The sequence below is a fragment of the Trachemys scripta genome, chromosome 1, assembly GCF_013100865.1.
Source record: "Trachemys scripta elegans isolate TJP31775 chromosome 1, CAS_Tse_1.0, whole genome shotgun sequence".
Lineage (NCBI taxonomy): Eukaryota > Metazoa > Chordata > Testudines > Emydidae > Trachemys > Trachemys scripta.
In genome coordinates this window covers 291,889,579-291,902,256 of record NC_048298.1, presented here as the reverse complement: position 1 = coordinate 291,902,256, position 12,678 = coordinate 291,889,579, and the positions used below count along the sequence as shown (strand labels likewise).

General features: G+C 44.4%; 1 protein-coding gene across 1 annotated transcript in view; it reads left to right on the top strand.

The window, feature by feature from the left end:
* Positions 1–6,761, top strand: part of ATP7B (ATPase copper transporting beta) — a gene marked incomplete at its 5' end in the record, with an annotated part of 30,524 nt that extends 23,763 nt beyond the window's left edge. Inside the window, 4 exon segments of the mRNA XM_034758543.1 lie at positions 1,018–1,221; positions 1,325–1,442; positions 3,515–3,617; positions 4,865–6,761. Coding sequence (XP_034614434.1) covers positions 1,018–1,221; positions 1,325–1,442; positions 3,515–3,617; positions 4,865–5,129 — 690 coding nt within the window.
* Between the last annotated feature and the right edge of the window lie 5,917 nt (positions 6,762–12,678).

The window sequence follows — 12,678 nt, the reverse complement described above, 5'->3', positions numbered from 1 at the left end:
ACAGTGGCTTATATGAGATGTATCTGATCATAGCCCATAGATGTCACCTACCAAGGTATAGCTACATCATCGCTCTACTTAACCACTCTTCTATCCTTTCTGTGTTTTCTGTCCCTCTGGTGCTCCCCTTTTTCCCTCTGTTTTACTCTCCTTTTTTCTTACTCTTGCTCCTACTGTTACCTTCAATTACTCATTTAAGTAATCCACCAAATAGCAAAACTGGACAATAGCGTGGTACGTAATCACCTTGTCTGTTATAGTAACGTCAGCTTTCTTTTGCTCGTGCATGACTCTCGTAATCCTTCTTGTATATTGTGTGTTATGTTTTCCTGAGACCTTCGAATAATGAAGGTTTCACTATATTTACTAATATAGACGCCTGTTATTTATGACTTCTATGTTACGTGTGAAGTGAAAGGCTCGTAATCCCCCATCTATCTATATCACTCTGTTGTCTCTGGTCTTATACTTACATTATAAGCTCTTTGTGGCTGGGACTGTGTTTGTACAGCACCTGGCACAACAGGGTCCTGGCCTCTGATTGGGACTCCTAGGTGCTACAGTAACATAACTAATACTGTACATGATAATGGGGGAAGGAGGATGCCAAAGCACGTCAATACTTACCTGTTTAGAAAATGACTGAGTTAACCCTTAGAGGACTTGCCTTGTATGTTCTGCCAAGGAAGCCCTACAGTAGGACCTGCAGTACTATGCAGTGCCTGAATCAAGAAGGAGCATTGCTTGCTGGAGCCTGTAATCTCTGCAGCTGCCAGTCTGGATATGACTGCATTCAGTCCGATTTTCTGAAAATTGTGTTGCCCTTCAGAGTCCACGCAGGTTGCTAGTGCAGCCGTCCGTGGAGTTGAAGCATGGGGGATTCTACTGTTCCTTACAAGTTGGACCCAGAATAATCATCACTTTTTAATCTTTCTTTTCCATGGTTAAGGTATATCAGAAGCCTCATCTATACTTTCTACTCTACTGGGTGTTTTTTTTTCCTTTCCCTGCTTGTAGGTTGGCATCAAAAAGGTCTTTGCTGAGGTTCTGCCCTCTCACAAAGTCGCGAAGGTTCAGGAACTCCAGAATGAAGGGAAGAAGGTTGCCATGGTTGGAGATGGAGTCAACGATTCCCCGGCATTGGCTGGAGCGGACATTGGCATTGCTATTGGAACAGGCACGGATGTTGCCATTGAAGCTGCAGACGTTGTTCTTATTCGAGTGAGCTCAGTTGGTCAACGTAATCTTTTTCCTTGTGTCAGTTCTGAGAAGTGTGCATGGGTGGGGCTGCAAAGAACTGTCTCACTGCGCTTTTGTCTTGCAGAATGACTTACTGGATGTGGTGGCTAGTATTCATCTATCAAAGAGGACAGTAAGAAGAATACGAATAAATCTGGTCCTTGCTTTAATTTATAATCTGCTTGGGATACCTATAGCGGCAGGTAGGTGACTGCTGGCACTCAGCTTGTCAAAGAGCTTATGAGTGGTGCTCTCAGATCTGACTCCAATTTGTTGGGAGATGCAAGGTAGGCGAGATAATCTTTTACTGGACCAATTTCTGCTGGTGGAAGGGACAAGCTTTTGAGCTTCACGGAGCTCTCCGTCAGGTGTGGGGAAGGTATACAGAGTGTCACAGCTAAATACAAGATGGGACAGATTGTTAAGCATAAGGGGTTCACGCAAGCGAGACCACTTAAAATGAAATGGACAGTTAAGGATTAGCCAGTAGTAAGTTGTGTTACAAATTGTTGTAGTGAGCCATAAAGCCAGTGTCTCTGTTAAGTCCATAGCTTTTAGTGTGTGTTTTTAAGTAAAAAGAACAGGAGTACTTGTGGCACCTTAGAGACTAACAAATTTATTAGAGCATAAGCTTTCGTGGACTACAGCCCACTTCTTCGGATGCATACAGAGTATGTTCTTTTTGCGGATACAGACTAACACGGCTGCTACTCTGAAACCTGTTTTTAAGTAGTCTCCTACAGCACGAGTGAACCTCGCATGCTTAACAATCTGTCCTGACTTGTATTTAACTTAGACGCTCTGGTTACCTTCCCCACACCTGAAGCTCAAAAGTTTGTCCCTTCAATTGACAGAAGCTGATCCAATAAAAGATATTACTTCACCCACCTTGTCTCTCTCATATCCTAGGACCAACATGGCTACAGCAACCCTGAATCCCATTGGTTGTGCAGCCTTGGGCCAAACCCCACCAGTCAGAGTGAGATAATAATTACAGTCTGCCTCCCAGGAGTGTGTTAAAGATTACAGCTCCTGGAAAATCAAAATCTGATGCTCTGCTATGGGACTGAAGGCTGTCTTTATACATGCATACAACAACCCTAATACTCACCATGAGCCAACCTTTGAACCCGTATTCAGGTACTGTATAAACACAATGAAATAAGCCCTGCCTCAGATGGCTTCCAGTGTAAGTCAAGTGACACGAAGGATGGCAGGAGAGGGCTGCCTATCTGCCTCCAGCCCAGCCATTGCTAACTGGCTGCCTTTCTTACAGATCTTGAGGGCATTGACTCAGGTGCTCAGGACTGGGCCCTACATTTTTATTTTTAAGCACCATTTAAAGCACAATGAGACACGCAGCTAATCAGACCACTGAAAGGGTCACTTTTTCAGATCTCAAAAATCCTCCTGTCCCCTCTGCTAACCCTCTTCTTCATACACTTGTCATCATCTTGCCTTAATTACTGTAACTGTCTCCTTTCTAGCTTCCCTGCCTCACAAAGTCCCCTTAGGTCTGTCCAGAGTGCTGATGCTAAGGTAAACATTCTCTCCCACTGCTATGATTATGTCCCCTCCTTGAGTCCCTCCACCAGATTCCTGTCATCCCCATTTCTGACTCAAATGTCTCATTTGCAAAACCCTAAATAATCTTGCCTCCTACCCTTGTTTTCTCTTTCCCCTATTTTATAGTCCTCTCAGCTTACTGCTTCCTCCGTCTCCTTCCCTCTCTCCCCACCCCCGCTCCCGAATTGCCTACTTTCTATCATGATACTTGGAACACTCTTCCTGTTATCCTCCATCAAGCACACTTTCCTTCTCTAAATCCCTCCTAAAAACCTACCTCTTCGAGCAGTCCTCTCTTCTATCCTCAATAATCCTCCCTCCAGGCTTTTCTTGTTTGTTTGCTTTGCTTTATTGTGATAGTAGCAGAGAGAGACAAATAGCATGTCGTACCTTTGACCACAGTCCTGCAGCTGGATCCATGCAGGGACAGACCCTTGCATCTGCACAAAGCACTTCTCATGGGCGCAAGAAGGTCTACCCATCTGGATCCAACTCCAGGACTGAGAGCTTGTGTTTGAAAAGCCCCATGTAAATTTATGTTGATATATCCTTGTTTATAGAAGTCCCCACGAGTCATGCTGTGGGACCATCTGTCCATTTAACCGTTGGACTTTCCCATTTTAAAATTAAAGCGACAGAATATTCTATATTTTAAGAGACTAAATTTCGTAGTAATGTGAGTGTGATTTGATATTTTCTCCATTGTTAGGGGTGTTCATGCCTATTGGAATTGTGCTGCAGCCCTGGATGGGGTCAGCTGCAATGGCAGCTTCTTCAGTATCTGTGGTGCTATCTTCCCTGCAACTGAAATGGTAAGTTTTGCAAAAAGCACTCAGCTTTCGGGTGAATACCAAATGAGCTCATGATGGCAAATCATTCAAACAGCTGTTCCATTAAAATTCAGCATTAATGGATACTTTTTAAAAATGGGTTACCAATGGATTTATACTAGTAATTCTGTTTCTTTAGTCCGCTATAAATTAGCCAGAGAGAAAGGGGGAAAGGGAAGGCAACAGAAAAGTACATTTATTCTGTTTGGTGGTTGATAGTTAGGCCTCCATGTTTGTCATGGAGGTCACAGAAGTCACAGATTCCGTTACTTCCTGCGACCTCCATGACTTCTGCAGCAGCCGGTGAGGCTGACCCCAGGGGCCCAGGGCTGCCCAAGCAGCTGGCCCCGGGACCAGCTGCTCAGGTGGCCCTGGCGACAGCTGTTACCGGCTGACCTGCAGCCATCCGCTTGGGCGGCTGCTGGAGCAGCCCTGGACCCAGGGTCAGTTGCACCAGCTGCTGCTCTGGCGGCCCCTGGCAGCTGGCCCAGGGGCGGCGGGAGCAGCCATAGCTGGGCAGCTCCCGGCAGCGGTCCTGGGGCAGCCAGAGCAGCGGCTGGCCCTCCAGGGCTCCCCACCTTCCGGCAGCAGCTGGAGCAGCCGGGGACCCCCCGGTGCTCTCCCCCGGCAGCTGGTGCCACGGGATCCCCTCCCTCCAGCCCCCGATAAGATTAAAACAGGAGTATTTATGGTATAAGTCACAGACAGGTTCTGAGCCATGATTCTTTGTTTCTTGCCCATGACCTGTTCCTGGTTTTTACTAAAATATCCCTGACAAAATGGGGAGCTGCCCCCACACTGCCTATAGTATCTAGGCAGCTGTGGGTGTCCCGGCTCGGAGCTTCTAGAGCCCCCACCATCTGTGGAGGGAGGCTCAGCGCTCCAGGGTCCTCGCCACCTGTGTCTCAGAACTGCAGGGTCCCCCTGCTGCTCGGAGCTCTGGGGGGCCCCACCACCTGTGGTGTCCTGGAGCTGCCGGGTTCCCCCCACCGACCATGGCAGCTGGGAGCTGTGGGGGGATCCTGCAACTACCAGCCGCTGCAGGCTGAAGTCACAGAGGTCTCTGGAAGTCACGGATTCCATGACTTCCGCGACCTCCATGACAAAATCGTAGCCTTAATGATGATTAATCAGAAAAGTCCGACATTTTCTGACACTGTTGTCAGTTCTCTACACAGGCTCTTGAAGTTGTTGGGTGATCCTTAATTTTCCTATTCCACTTTTCCTAGCTACAAGAAGCCAGGAACTGAAAGGTATGAAGCAAAAGCTCAAGGCCACATGAAGCCACTGACACCTTCCCAAATCAGTGTTCACATTGGGATGGACGACAGGAGACGGGATTCACCCAGGCCAACTGCCTGGGATCAGATTAGTCAAGTGTCTTTCTCTTCTCTGACTTCAAACAAGCTGCCCGGACATGGAGGTTTTAGAGAGGAAGAAGGTGGCAAGTGGTCACTGCTCGCTAATGACAGAGATGAAGAACAGTACATTTAAATGCTGCATCCCATCGCCGTAGATGAAGTCACTGAGATTCTTCACCATTGAAGTGATGACCAAGAGCCCCCCATAAGTAGAAATGGAGCCCTGATGTTCCAGTTTGCAAAGCAGCTCAGAAATTCAGCATTAGATTGTGTAAATTATGATTTGTCAGTTCACAAATAATTCCCAGGCATTGAAAAAGCTTGAGGCCCTACAATGAATTATGCCCTTTACTTCTTGCACAGTGTGAAGTTGGAGTCCACAAAGCCTAACATGACCCCTACGTTGTGGATCAATTACTGAGAATCAAAATCACAGGCTGTCCAGTCTTATTGACTCTCTTGTGCTTCTTTATGGAACTTCTGTGAAAAGATTTTAAATTAAATCTGCCAAATTCATTTTCTAGGTCAAAGTGAAAACCAATACACCGGACATCAAATAGCTCTATATTTAAGGATCATATTTTTACATAGAATCAAATCTAGTCATCTCAACATGGGAAAATTTTATATTTAGGGCTCAGACAACATATGCTTGCTTGATTAGCACAAAAATGTATTAATTGTATATTTTGCTGTGCATAAAACTTGGTAAAATTCTGTTTCAAAGATGATCTCGTATCTTATAGCATCACTAATTTTATTTTATGAAACGTCTCAATTTGCCAAACTTGCTAGCTGGTTTTCCAGTTTTCTCCTGCGTGTTCTTCAGAGCCCTTTCTTCCCAGTAGAGTTCCACCTTTAGACATTTGTTATGTCTTCAGATTTTCCTGTATGGGATGAGATCCTGCAAGGCGCTGGAGACCCTGCAATTCCTGTTGAAATCCACATTTGAGCTCCTTTTAGTATTTTACTGGTTCAGGATAGCTCACCATTTTGTAGAATCTTTTGACGCTCCTGATAACTGCAGCATTCAGCTGTTTCTTTCATGTGCAGAGTGGCGTAAATGTGCCAGTGTAAGCCGTCCTGGTGGCTCAGTTATTGGTACATTCATGCTAATACATTGATGAGATTCTTTCCGACTTGGAGCGCTTGTTCTTGGTCCTGATGGGAGCTAGAATGTTAAAAGTGACATACTCAGTCTCTGTGTTGGTGGATTAGCTAACAGTGCTCTTCAAGGACTCTATGGAAGTTGTGGGGACACCTCAAAAGCTAAGATTCAACAGAGAGGTGGGGTTTGGGAGGCTTTTCTGTGCAAATGGCAGGTGAGAAAGAAGTGGCAGGTTAAAGCCCATCTATAATTCCACTCAAAATCCCTCTTGATATCTTGTATTAGAGCTGGGTGGTTAAAGGAAAGTCCATGCCTGAATACTCACCCTAACCCCTCTAAAAATTACTGCATTATTACAGATCACGTCAGGCTAAAAGGGACTCTTACTTTATCTCTGAGTTTTATCTTGGACGATAAACACTACAGCCAATGCTTAAAAATTGCCACTAGGAGGCAACAATAATTATACTGGTGTAACAGAGAACAGAGCGTGACCAAGTGTTCATGGGATTCCAGAGTGGTTGGAGGGGGTGGGGGGAAAGGGTTTGAGATTACTGTACTGTTTAAATAACACCAGATAACACAGCTTGTTGGTCGTTTAAAATAAAAGTGTAAACTGATTAAAAATGGAAATAATAGCGCATGGCCACCAGGCTCTCATTTATTCTTGTATGAATCATTTTAGCAATGCTAGCTGTTTGTCATTTAATCCTGTCCTGGTTTATAGCCTGTGAAGACCTTGGAATTTATGTAAATGGGGCTTTAACATTTTTGTAGTGTTTTATCTCCCTTCCTGGACTAGTGTAATGACAAATCAAGGTGGAAGAGAAAAGCCTTCTCTCACGCTGCTAAGGTATGAGCTTAATCACAACAACTTTGTCTCCACATTCACCCTCCAATACTTGTCTCTTAGTCAGGGCATTTGGAGTCAGGTGCTTCAGTGGGCTGAGTGGGTGAAATCCTGGCCCCATTGAAGTAAAAAAACTCTGAATTCGGGGTGGGGTCGGCAGGATTTTACCCTGGCAAAAGACCACAAATCATTGCCCTGGGCAGTGGTGAAAGCACTAGTTTGGTTTGGTTTAAAGTCTGCCTGTTTCCCTACAAAGTGCCAAATCATGCTTCCACTAAAGTAAATGTCCACACTCCAGCTGATTCTGAGGGAAAGAGTGTTGTGTCCATAACATTGGAAATTTGTTCCAATCGTAATGTTCTATCCTTTGTGTATCCTTTTAAATAATTCCCTTATATTTAGGTTCCTGTAAATGACTCATTCATCTCTGTTGACTAATCACAACATTTGCTAGGACGTAATTACACGGATTTTTTTCACAGTTCCATTTCAAAACTATAAAAACTTTTTAGATAATTTAAAAGTATTTATACAATTGTAAAAATACCCAGTAAAACATGCAATAGCTGGCTGGACTTAGGCCCAGTGAAAGGTTTTCTATCGTTTGGACTAATTTAAAATTTTTCATATCAGTCTGTAGATAAATCTGGGTTTCTTTTCACATATTTTTCTGTCTCTCCTGGGTAAATGAAACAAAATTTGAAATTAAACAGAAGCTATTGGACCGCAGAATCTGTACATCTGATGTGCCGTGAATAGCCCAGGTTGATAGGATGTGGCTTTCAAAAGCAGTCACCTTTGGCCTAACTTTGCTTCTGCTAAAATCCTATCCCTAAGGCACAGATAATGCCAGACAGATTTGCTTTGCTTCTTTTCTTTTTTAAAATCAAATTGCAAATGCACTAGTTTAAAGATATATCTTGTACCATCAACAAAACTCCTTTGGGTCAAGACTGGCTCAATATATTTAGTCTTTCTTAATACATCTGTTATTATTTCATAAAAGTTTACTTGAAAATGATACTGGTGTAGACAGTTACAATATAACAAGGATTGGAAACTGGTTAGAGGACTGTAAATTGGTGACGATACCAAATTGAGAGAACGCACCAATGGGGTGGAGCAAGGAGTAGTTTTAGGTTTTATTTAATTTCTTTATTAATGAGCTGGAAGAAGGGATAAATACCCTAATTAAATTTGCATTATGTCCTAAACTGAGAACTATTTCAAACCTCACTGAGAACTGAGAAATAATATAATGGAGCCTAGAAGAATTAGACACAGGCAGGAAATATTGAGGCCCTGGTCCTGAAACTTGTTCCATGTGAGTGGATCCTGTGTTCTCATTGAGCCCCCATTGACCTCAGTGGGGCTGTATGAGGGTGCATGGGACTAGATGCAAGATTGTCCTTAGAATTTAGGAAGTTACTTGAATTGTGGGCTTTTTGAGTAAAGAGAGTCTCTGTTTTTGTATCGCACCTAGCACAATGGGATCCTGGTCTATGACTGTCTGCTAGGCACTACCTCAATACCACCATTATTACTTGAGGAGGGCCAAGATTCATCTTGGAAAAATACGAAGTAAGACATCTGAGGAACAATAACGTAGGCCCAGATATTCAATGGGAGGTTGGTGTTAAGTTCTTTACTTAGATTTTTCCTGCTGCTGGGGTACCTTGTATTGGGAGTACTTGGACAAAGCTGGGAGGCAACATGGCATAGTGGGTAGAGTACTAGAATGGGACTCAGGTGACCTGGTTTCCATTCCGAGCTCAGCCCCTGGCCTGCTGGATGACCTTGGAAAAGTCCCTTCATCTCCCTGTGCCTCAGTTTTCCTATCTGCAAAATGGGGATAATGGTGCTGACCTCCTTTGTAAAGTACTTGAAGCTCTACTGATGAAAAGTTCTATATCAGAGCTAGGTATTATGTGTTTTTAATTTTTTAAAATTGCATGTTTTAAGGGCCCCCAAAGCCTGGAATGGGCACTTTTGTTATAGTGTAAAAAATAAAATTAAAAAATTAAAATGCATATTTCTTTTGAGCTTTTACACAATTATTTCCTCATACATGATTGCTCCATATATGTATAAAATATTTTTGGCACATTGAAAATTGCTGTAAGAATGGGTGGAATAATTTCTATATTCCCCATCCCTCCCTTTCAGCCAAATTAGGCAGAGATTCAGGTTGTATTGTACCCAAGCTAGCATCACCTTCTTTATGACTAAGTATTCTTGCCAGGAACATACTTCCTTTGATGCATTTGTGTGAAGAAAACAATGAGTAGGTGGTAAAATGATACAATGGAATAGAAGAATGTTACATCAGCTAATACTGAAACGCCAGATTTAATTTCCTCTTCTAAAAATTTAACAGCAAGAGACTTATTCCTCATGGGGAAATCATTTGAGAGCGACAATGAAAACAGGAAGTGGTGAGGGGCAAATATCCTGATCTTACTTGTGGATCAATTAAGAACAAACACAACAAGAGACCATTAATTTCTGTCTTTGTCTCCTAGCTAGATAAAGCAGTGCAATTGGGGAGGCAGATGAAGCTAATACATAGATTCTCAGCAGTGCCGGGTTTACAATGGCTCCATAGAGCTGAGCCCATGCTGAGAAGGGGCCCCGGCCTGCTCTGCTTGTACTGTGCCCCGAGACCCCGCTGGCTCCCCCTACCCACTACTTGCTCCTCTCAGCCTGCCTACCGGCTGGCTGAGAGCCCCTCTCCGCTCCCTGGCCTCACCCTGCTCCTCTCAGCCCCCAGGCCGGACCCCAGTGCACCTCTGGCTCTGGGCAGTCTCTGCTTCCCACCACCTGTGGGGCCCCGCCTGTCTCCCTGGAGCTGAGCTGCCTGGGACTGGTGAAGAAGCCTGCCCGTCTCAGCCAGGTGGGTGGGGGAGACAGTGCAGAGGGCTTGGCTGGGCCCCTCCAGGCACGTGTGTATTGAGGGAGCCCCGTCGGTGCAGGCCCTGGCCTGGTTGATTGTGCCACTCGCGAGGGGCTGGAGCGATTCCCGGCCCTGGGACCAGCCCTGGCTGCACTGCCGGCTCAGCCCAGCAGACGCAGTTGCTTCCCAGCAAGGCCGATGAGTGCAGCCTGTAGGCAGGGCTTGGGGGAGTTTGGGGGGAGGGGTGCTGGGTTGTGAAGGGGGGGAGAAGCTGTGTGTGTTGGGGCACTAGGGAGTGGGGATTCTGTGTAGGGGGTGCTGGGCAGTTGTGGTGAGGCTATGGGCAGGGGTGGTGGTGTGCAGGGTGCTGTGCATTTGTGGGTGGGTCTGGGGGGTGCTGGGCATAGTGGGTCCGGGGGGCTCTGGCCATAGGGAGTTGGGGGGTGTTGGGTGGGGGAGGATGTGTGGTATGGCATAGGCTCATCCCCGAGGGGAAGGGGCATGCTGGCAGCACAGGGCCAGGGAGGCCAGTGTGCATCTGGCAACTGCTGGTTTGTAAATAGTACCCTCGCATTGGGCAGGGCAGGGCCGCCCCTGCCATGCCATGCCATGCCACATAGCCTCTGGCTGGCCCCTCGCTCCAGGGACTGACCTCCCCATGCCATGCTCCATTGCCTCCATGGGGGCCCACAAATATGTTTGGTACTGGGCCCACCAAAGGTTAATCCAGCCCTGATTCTCAGTGCAAGCAACCACCCCAGCCGTGCATTTAGTTTCTTTCCCAATTTGTATATATACATGAGGATAACTGGGGAAGTCTTCCTTGGTGATGCAGATAAAGGAAAAAATTTTAAACATCAGAAATAAGCCTTTTTTCCCTCCTGGAATTCATCATCCCTGGCATAGATGAGGAGTGAATCTGCTGAGAGAATATGTGAGCTATCTTATACCACCACTCAGGTCCATCATTTTCTAGATGGTGATTTGAGGGGGGAAAAGGCCTGACATATACTCTGTTACCCAGAATAACCACCAGATGTCAGTACAGGTATAAACACAAACTACCAGGGACTGGTTGTTTAATTCTTCTTTAATTTTCAAAGCATCTCAAACCCTAAAACATTTTAATGATGAGTATTGAAGAGGTAGAAGTGCAGAGGGCAGTTTGTGTCAAATAATAAAGAGGATCTAAAGTGAGAGGCTGACTTGCTACTATAACCTTGGAACAGATTTCAGATTTTCTTTGTTTGCCTTCAGCTATGAATTGCTTGTTTGGCATATTTGACAGTCAAATGTCTCCTGAGCTCCACATATGCTGCTTAGTGAAATTGTCATTATATTTTCTTGACAGCTGAAATGTTAAAAAGAAAAGCACAAGAGTAGGAAGACTTTAAATTTGTAGTGGTGAATAACATTGTACACTTACATTTCTCAGCTTGCATGATAGTTTTAAACTAACTTTTTAATGAAACCTAATTTTCTTCATTTGGCAGGGTTATTGGCCTAGTGGATGGGGAAGCTGTAGTCCTGATGTGTTTTGATTTCAGTACGGCTTTTGACAAAGTCCCACATAGCATTCTTATAAGCTGTGACCGGGGTCCTACTGGGGAGCCAGCTGTGGTCACTCAATTAGGGTGAACTGCAAAGAGTGGGGCAGCCAAATCCCAAAAAGCTGGTGAATATTCCAATACTTAGAGTTACCAAATCAGCATAAAACAGTTTCTTTATTACCTCACTGGTTACTCAGAAGTCCAAACAACAAAAGTGATCCTCAGGCCTCCATCTAGGTACCCACGTCAAATATGGTGAACATTTCTGTAAATCTTATTTCATCGTATAAAAGAAAAGGTTCTCCCAATCCCAAAGGATCGGACACATTACCTCCCAGGTTAATGAATGTTTCAGGTCTTACCCAAATACATGCTACAGCCCATTCTTATTAACTAAATTAAAATTTATTAAAAAAACGAGAGAGAGAGAGAGTATGGTGAAAAGATCAATATACATACAGACATGAGTTCAATTCATTTAAGTGCAGATTCAGAGCAGAGATGGTGAACTTTGTAGCAGCAATAGTTCTTTCAGAAATAGTTCATAGTTTATAGTCCAAATATCACAGTCAGGGCGTACCAGCATAACTGGGACCTCAGTCTTGCAACTCAAACTTCCCCTGAAGAAATCTAAGCAGATCTGAGATGACAGAATCAGGACCCAAGGATCTTTTATACAATTTCATGTCTTTTGACTAGTTGGGATTTCCTCTGGGAACAAAAGATAATTAGGATGGCTTTGAAGGAGGTCCATCACCAGTACTTAGCTATACGAATTAACATAAGGCCATTTGCTTTTTCCTCCACCATTCACAGTACATTTCAAAGAGAGTTGAATACCGAGATATTCTATGTTTACAATTCATTTAAATGCTAGGATCTTCTTTTGATCTCTGAATTATGAGAATACAGCATAGACAGGAACTGTTGATTACATTGTGGACCCTCCTCCTACATATGTAAATACACAAAAACACAAACATTATCTCCCCACGTGTCTTTTGAGGGTTATTTCATTTGCAGGCTGCTTAACCTTTTCTAGCCATAAAAAGAAGAACAGGAGTACTTGTGGCACCTTAGAGACTAACAAATTTATTAGAGCATAAGCTTTCGTGGACCACAGCCCACTTCTTCGGATGCATATATATATATATGCATCCGAAGAAGTGGGCTGTAGTCCACGAAAGCTTATGCTCTAATAAATTTGTTAGTCTCTAAGGTGCCACAAGTCCTCCTGTTCTTCTTTTTTGCGGATACAGACTAACACGGCTGCTACTCTGA